Genomic DNA, 7,831 nt, shown 5'->3' with positions numbered 1-7,831 from the left:
CTCAACTTGGAGGGCTTTGCTACCGATTTACCACCCAGCCACGCAGCCACGGGTTCTAGCTACTGAGCTCTATCGTCACTTATCATCCGTGAGATTTCTCTCTCTCTCTCTCTCCAGAGCACCTTTCTTGAGCTCCCTCTAGAATCCTCCCTCCTAGCCCAATGCATGCCATGTGGACCTCGTAGAATGCCAAATGTCCTTCAATGACCTTAATCTTTTCTTTTCTTTTTTTAATTGAAAGATGACCTTAATCTTTTAACCCTTCTTGGCACCCCACTCTAATAAGGAGCCTACATATTCCTAGGCATTAGTTCTTGTGTCCACCATTGCATTGTCAAGCCCTCCTAGTTTCCCGCCTCCCCTTAACCATGTCATGATCCTTCATTGATTATGGCTGATGTAACAACATAAGAGAGGAGGTTGGGAATCATGAACACCCTTGCTGCTTCTGGCCTTTTGGACGTAATCAAGAGTCTAAAGAAAGATAGATCATGGCCACTGGCCTTTTGGTTGCCTAGTCTGTGAAGGGGTGGCGGACAAACACGCACCTAAGGCAGGGTTCAGACTAGGCCGACGGACACGAGTAGTTCACACCACTCGACATACAAAGTTTATAAAAGGTAAGAGACATTAGTTGCATGCAGTGTTGATTGGCTTGATGGAAAAGTATTCATGTTTGGGCCCCTCAGCATAGGTTCAATCCCCCACTCAGAGCCTTTCGAGCACTTTTTTCCCTCCCCGCCCACAAATGGGTGACCTTCACCCCACAGACAACCCAGTTTACTTTGAACGTCCGGGCCCATGACGACGATTTGTCCACAAGTGATGGCACCCTTGCAAATTGCATTTCGGAACATGTCCACCTGCATGGTCTGAAGCCATCCTAACACTAAAATCTCCTTGTCCTCAAATTGGGCGTAACTTGGGCGCAGTGAGTAACCACCAAGAGGCAAGGGCAAATATAGACAAAGGCCATTCTCATGACACTCTACCATGACAAATATGTCCACTTATGCCATTGCTCACCTTGTTCCCACGTCAAACACCGGATCTCTCGTTGCCAGATTGTAGCATTTCGTTGCCCCGGGAGAGACGGCGGAGAAAAGCCCTCTCCACGCGGGCATAATTGTGCTGAGAGTGACTTATGAGGTGGTGAAATGAAGCGGGTTATGGGAACCTTCCGGAAACTTGTGCAGGCGGTGAGTCGGGGGGGGGGGGGTTCACGCGGGGCTACGATGGGGGGATGCCACTTGGCATATTTGCGAGCCGAAAGGCATTGGAGATGATAAACAAGGGGTCCAATAACTGTCAACGGGAATGGGGAATTCAAAAATTCAAAAATTGGGCAACTCTTATTCTCTCTCTAAGGAAAGGTCTGGATATTTTCTCTCTCTTCGGCGTTTGGGCTTTTAGGCCAAAACACAACGACAAATGCATTCAATTCTCAACGTCGCCACTCGCAACTCATCTCTTGTGACGCCATTCAATGCCCCTCTCCATCTTCCTGCTTCCTCCCTCGCACCTTTCATCCCCAATTTGAATCCTTCCCTCTGCCCCCTCGTAGCTTCCCTCCTCCTGCTCGCACATCCTCTTCTCATCCTCCACAACCCATCTTCATTGTCGATCCTTGTGCCTCGCCTTCGCACAGCTCTTTGCCCCTTTGCGATTGACAGACCTCCGCAGTTGGCTTAGTCTTCCCTCTGCAGGTCGGTCACGGGGAAACTGTCTCACTCGCTTGCAGACGTCCCAATCTGTCCAGGGCGTATAAGCTGCAGGCCAGGGGGGTACTAGCAATCGCTTGCACAAGTCCACTGCTCCTTGCATGGAATTCTTGCAACGAAAGGTTCTTCTTTTGGACGGATTTCCTATTTCCCTTCAGGGAATGTAAGCAGTGATCACCAGATCAATCTCTCCCCTCTACCCTTTTCTCATGAACGCGATTTAGCAGCGCCACTACATGGGTTATCAATTCCCAGGAATCGGAAATGTTGCATTCCCAGGCTTTACGTCCGTAGCCAAGCAGTTGGACTCTCCCCGAACTAGGAGAGGAAAGGATCGAGTCCAATCTGGGACGAAAGCTAAGAATAATGTGCCCTCATCGAAAATGTCTCAATGGAGTACTGCTGGATTCGAAAGCGTGTCCGCAAGAAGCTTTTTGCTCAAATGTAGACAAGACCTTCGGCCCCTGCTCAACTCTCTCCGCTTTGTGGAGTCTAGTAATCGAGACAATTGCCCAGATGGAGATTCCGGAGCAAGCATAGGTCCACTGCAAATCTCTCGCCAATATCACCAGGACGCTTGGAAGAACACCCTGTCAGTTGCGTCTTCAACGTCGTGGTCGCGATGCAGGTACTGAGACGTAACTTATGCGGTAACGTCATAGAATAGTGAGTTGAAGGGAGAGAAACGAATCTTAAAAAATGGAAAATCCGCTGTATTATGTCTGCTTGCCACTTGTCTCCGGCATTTTCCTGAGGATTATTGCATAAGAGGTTCAAAGCGTAGAACGATAAGCAAGGAAAATTTCCACTGCACAGAGAGAGAGAGAGAGAGAGATGACTGATAGTGGCGTGGTTTTAGGGAGTTAAATCATGCTGAGAACACTGTGATCGCGTATTGGCTGAAGTACTGCCCGGAAGCTGTGGAGAGACAAGACTTTGAGATCTTAGCAAAGATCCATAATGGTAAGAGGATTCTCGTTATCTCATATCCATGCTTTTGCTGCCTTTCTAAGGCATGAAACTTCTCAGCTTGCATTGCTACTGCAGTATATTATTCGAAAAGATGTACTTTTGTATAAACACTAACGACAGAAATAAACAGAGTTTTGAAAACTTCACATTTACCGATCGTCAATCAATAGGCATGATGCTATTCACGTTCTTAAGTTGTAATACATATTCTGTTATTGAGTGTTGTATCATGTGAAGTAATGCATCTGTAAAACCAAAGAACCTCCTCACCTTGCCCTTATGAATTTCAAGCTCATATCGCTTTTTTCCTTCTCAAATGTGAAAGGGATGATTCCCCGAGGCTTGGCAAAGCATGCTAATCAAGTCATATGGCCACTGTATGTGACACTGATTTTATATCTTTTCCTGGTAGTAATGCACTCTATATCTCTAAATTCAATTCTGTACTTTGTGAGATACGAGTTACATATGACTCAACTTTCACATAGAAGTTTTACATCTTAGATAAAGAAACCTACAACTTTTCACCTTGCAGGTTTTCCTTGAGTTTAAGGCCAAAATATAACTGAAACATGAAAAGTTATACAGATTTTCGAAATTGCAAAAATAAATTTATCAGGTGGACTTGAAAATTTTGGTATCTTCTGTGAACACTGATACCTCACTGATATGACTATTGGACTGTCAAAGTTTTTGATTATAAGCTATGAAATCCTTTCCCTTTCAAGTCTAGTTTGGAATCAGAGTGTTATACCTGCTTTATTCCTGTTACCTTGTAGGCGGTCCTCAAGGGACTCAAAAACAGAAAACTGAGTATTATTGGAGCAAAGTGAGCCAGCATTTAAGACAGCAGGAAAGAGGAAGATTCAAAGAAAATTCGCCATGTGGCCAAACCGCCAAACAAAAACCTGGTAACTTTAGAATCATTGGGACTTCAGCTCGTGTGAAAATCCTGGTACCTGCATTCTTTCAGTTCTGACTTGTTTGTGACATAAATGTGACAATTCAGCGAGGCAGGAAGCAAGCAAGATATACGAAAGGTCTCGTTCTCCATTATCACCCATCACTAATTTAACCTCTTCTTCTAGCGACCCGAAGAACAGTCCTGGAAATTCCTCTACCCCAAAGCAGCGGACTTCATTGATACAAACTTTAAAGCCTAAAGTTTCGAGACGGCCGGCCAGCAATACAACAGATGGAAATTTTCAAGAGAAAAAAAAGGAAAAGGATTCGTTCCAAAAGCCGATGGAATCACTCCGAAGAGATTTGAAGCATGCTGTCAAGGGTGTCTCGACAGGTGTTGAACAGAACACCGATTGTTCAAGTTCCAGGTTAACAAACAAGAGGCATCGCAAAACAGATCAGTTTCAATCAAACAGTAGCTTAGATTGTATCTCCCTGCGGCATGCTTTGCATGTGGGTTATTGGAAAATACCGCGGTCAATTAGGAGGGAGAAAGCTGCCGTGGTTTTACAAGCATGCTGGCGAATGCACTGTGTCAGGAGAAAATACATCACAATGCAACAAGCCACAGTTTTAATTCAAAGGTGGTGGAGGAGGCAGCTATATCTTGTTACAAGCAGGAAAGGGATTAAATTGCAGTCGTGGAAAAATCATTTGCAAGCGAGTTTTGATGGGAAAAAAGGCGCAACATGTCGTCCCAGACCTATATGTACTGCAAAACGCAAAGAAAACCAAGCATACAGCAACAGCAGATCTATAGGGTCTCCATGTGACTTACTTTACAGGGGAGACATTTCACCAAATCAGGAGGATGAGCTTCTGACAGAGTTGGTGAGCTTGCTAACATGCAATTCTGCAAGCACTTATAATACGGAGTCATGCCACAGTTTCCTATTCCCGCTCTCAGAACGGAATCCCGAAGCATCCACTCCAAAGTTGAAGCAAGAACATAGAGCATGTTTAAAAGGATCACAACATTCATCGGGAGGCTTTCCCAATAGCACGCATTCCTCCACAAGAGATTGTCCCCAATTTCCAAACATGGAAAAGCAAGTAATTGCTGACCTTGCAAAGCTTTTCCCCCTCTGTATGCAAGGAAGATCACAAGAGGATAAACATCCAGATTCTCCATTGAGTAATGCAGATCCGCGTCCTGATTCGCTACTGGAGAAAGAGAGCAGTACCGTAAATATCTATACTGAGCATTCTTTTAAGGATGGAATCATCCGAAGACTCACATCTGGAGCCAAAAACGACAGCCAATGGCTTGATTGGAAATCCCTTGACGAGAAAGCTAAAAATGCAGTATTGGCAATGACTGTGAGCTTTTTGGAGAGGCATGGCAGAGCTGATTTGGTGCAAAATTTGTCTTTGCAAGACTTAGAACAGGAAAACAGTAACCGTGGCAATCGCTTGAGTAGCGAGGTAGACAGTGATGAAGATGAATTGAAGCAGATTCATATCCCTTTGTTGGCAGATCTCTCACCAGTGTTGACATCGAAATCAAGAAATCAAAATCGTTGCGAAAGAGAAGCAGAGAAAGACCTAGTATCATCGTTGAGCGAGTGGCAATCCTCAGCATCATTCGAAGAGGAGCAAGAGAGGAACTCTAGTGAGGGAACTAAAAGAATGCACAGCATTGCACATGCTGAATCGTCCTCACATGATCGCCAAGCTACAGATGTCAATGCAGGGAAAGACGAGATGACATCCGATCAGGGAATTGTATGTCGAGACGTGGTCTCAACAACCTCAGAAGCTAGGAACAGTGTAGCTTCTCATTGCAAGAAAGACGATGCAACTCTGGAGAGCAAATCTTCTTTCTGTTCATCCAAAGAGATTTCCTTACTCTCAGTCACGACAGTATCAGACAAGCAATCCATGCAGCTGCAACAATATAACCACAATCAAAATTTCAATAGATTGTACAAAGAAAATGGGGACGCTTCTGTTGCATCATCAGAGTTTCTGCAGTCCGATTGCTTGCTAGAGACTTCAGATATAAGAAACTCTACTGTGTATGCCAAAGCATTCTTTCAGTGCATGAGCTTGTCGTTGGATAAGCTTAAACAGGCAGAACATGCAAGTTCAAATTGCCCAGTGCACGATAGGATCACGTCACATATCGGGCATCCTAAGGATGTGACCTTGCTCTCGAGTAAAGTATCCTTAAATGTGGCTGATGGACCTTGCAAAACAAGCAAAATTAAGTGCCGCTCTAGTAATGGAGGGCACTCTGCCTGCACTGGTAATGGAGGCCACCCTGTCACCTCCATTGAAGATGAAAGCCATATAGCCCAAATGCTACTCGACGAAGTATGCAGCCTCTGGGAGAAGCAGAACGTTGATTTGCTCACCCGTTCTCTAAAGTATAAGAATTATCAAGCAATCGAATGGGATCACCAAGCACACCAGGTAAGGATCGGTGGTTAGTAGGGCTTCTAGTCTTTTACAGTAAATTTTGCAAAATTATTAAACCTATCCACAACAAAGGTAAGAACAGCACCTGTGAATAGTTTGTTTATCTTTGTGCAATACAATCAGTTTTTTTCATCGCATAATGGTATATACATAGATGTTTGCAGTGACACCGGGATCTTCTCACAGCAGGCTCAGACAGTGAAGCGTTTCTACAGCACTGAAGGAGTTTTGGCTCTTCATCGTGAAATTCAGAGTCTGGAAAGTGTTCAAAAGACTTCCAAGGAAGATAAGAAAGATAAGGAACTGATAAAATGCCAACAGGACATGATATACACCAACATTGCTGCTTATTGTGATATGCACGAAAGATATCAACTCTATGAGAAGTGGAGAATACCTAAGCTATTGACTGGCAGACTAAAGAAGATTGTATATGGACTGCTATGGATTGATCCTCAAAGGTATGTTTGTCTACATGAAAATTCTATGAACGGATTTCCATGATGTTTGGACATTTTGATGTGAAGGTCCAAAATTTGTTGGCTTTTCTACACCATTTCTGTAGGATTTGACATGCATCTGCAGAATCCCTGAGAAGGAAATCCCAGCATATTCCCGATGAATATAATAGTGTATCTGAAACAAGCACAACAGAAAAACAGCTAGCCCAGTGAACTCAGTATGCTTTGGATTGACACAGAAGAACAACTGTATGAGACTTGTGAAAGCTTAGCAATGCTAGAAACTGACCTGAGCGAGGACCTCAACCTTAAACCTTTGTAGGTCTCACAGATACCATTTGATAATTAAATTTTTGCTTCCGCACTATCGATGTGATAATAGAACTGAGAAGATTGTAAATAGCAACACAGGCTTATAGGAACTGTAATGGCAAGGGAGCTTACTCCTCGTGTTAGAAAGAGATTCTACTTCAGCTCAGTCTCAAAAGGTGGACTAGGATAGAAGCAATTGGCATCCTAGCAGAAGATTTCATAAAGAAAGTCTGAAGAAAACATATCGACCTCAAGAGGTGGAGGCTTCTTCTCACATGTTCCCACTTATCAATCTACAGAGAATCTTTAGTCTTGCCTCAACAAAAGATACCTGTCTGATGTTAATCAACGCCTAAGCTTACGTTGACTGCACTCCACAATGGGTTCTTTGCCACACTACGTAGAGAATTGTGGAAACTGAAGTAGAAGTTACAAAAAATAGTGATTTGTAAAGGCTCCCCTCTTTTTGTGGGTCTTACAGTTCGACAGTCCATAATCCAATCTCTCTATTAACACATCTTGTGCATCTGGTTTTGCAGATATCAGGAGAGTGCAGAGCTGGTGATTCAATATTTGTAGAGCTGTATCTGAGCATGTATACTCTGGTTATGACCTGACAATTTTAGTTTCCCATTCCTATTCTTTCATTGGCCCTGAGTGCTTTAGGTGTCTGGTATTCATTCTGTAAGTAAATCTCAATTAAAAATTGGGTGTACTCAAACAAGGTTTCCGGGAAAAATAAATCGTCCTCCATTGTAGAAGTTGTAACCTTGGCTGCCCTGCACAAAGGAATAATCTCTCTCTCTCTCTCTCTCTCTCTCTCTCTCTCTCAATCAATCAATCAATGTGACGCTCCCTCCCCCCCCCCCGCATAAGCTGCACATGCGCAAACGATGAAAACTAATTTCACATGTTTAACAAGGAGTGTAGACTGGGGGACATCTCAGGTTCAACATGGAAAATGGGTAAGATGGATAATGA

The 7,831-nt window shown here is 43.8% G+C and overlaps 1 protein-coding gene across 2 annotated transcripts; it reads left to right on the top strand.

Moving 5' to 3' along the window:
• The first annotated feature begins 1,622 nt into the window (after positions 1 to 1,622).
• On the top strand, positions 1,623 to 7,532 carry LOC147885640 (uncharacterized). 2 transcript variants are annotated; one of them, XM_087396735.1, is made up of 6 exons: positions 1,623 to 2,349; positions 2,581 to 2,684; positions 3,473 to 3,604; positions 3,703 to 6,071; positions 6,267 to 6,538; positions 7,390 to 7,532. In XM_087396735.1, the coding sequence occupies exons 1-6, from the start codon at positions 1,958 to 1,960 to the stop codon at positions 7,427 to 7,429; spliced, it is 3,309 nt and encodes a 1,102-aa protein (XP_087252861.1). In that variant the 5' UTR covers positions 1,623 to 1,957; the 3' UTR covers positions 7,430 to 7,532. The 2 variants fall into 2 exon arrangements, with proteins under 2 accessions (XP_087252861.1, XP_087252860.1); XM_087396734.1 differs by having other exon boundaries at positions 6,264 to 6,538.
• Positions 7,533 to 7,831: the final 299 nt, after the last annotated feature.

The sequence above is a fragment of the Dipteris shenzhenensis genome, chromosome 25 (assembly GCF_047967505.1).
Source record: "Dipteris shenzhenensis isolate YYH24624 ecotype China chromosome 25, Dip_SZ_1.0, whole genome shotgun sequence".
Lineage (NCBI taxonomy): Eukaryota > Viridiplantae > Streptophyta > Polypodiopsida > Gleicheniales > Dipteridaceae > Dipteris > Dipteris shenzhenensis.
Note: the sequence above shows the minus strand (reverse complement) of the source record. Positions and strands in the feature narration are given on the sequence as shown.

What these genes read in the sequence shown, in the direction of transcription:
- LOC147885640 (XM_087396734.1), top strand. Translation starts at nt 1,958, where the DNA reads ATGGGTTATCAATTCCCAGGAATCGGAAATGTTGCATTCCCAGGCTTT. An exon ending in CTTAGCAAAGATCCATAATG is followed by an intron (nt 2,685 to 3,472) that starts GTAAGAGGATTC and finishes GTTACCTTGTAG; the next exon opens with GCGGTCCTCAAGGGACTCAA. An exon ending in AACCGCCAAACAAAAACCTG is followed by an intron (nt 3,605 to 3,702) that starts GTAACTTTAGAA and finishes GTGACAATTCAG; the next exon opens with CGAGGCAGGAAGCAAGCAAG.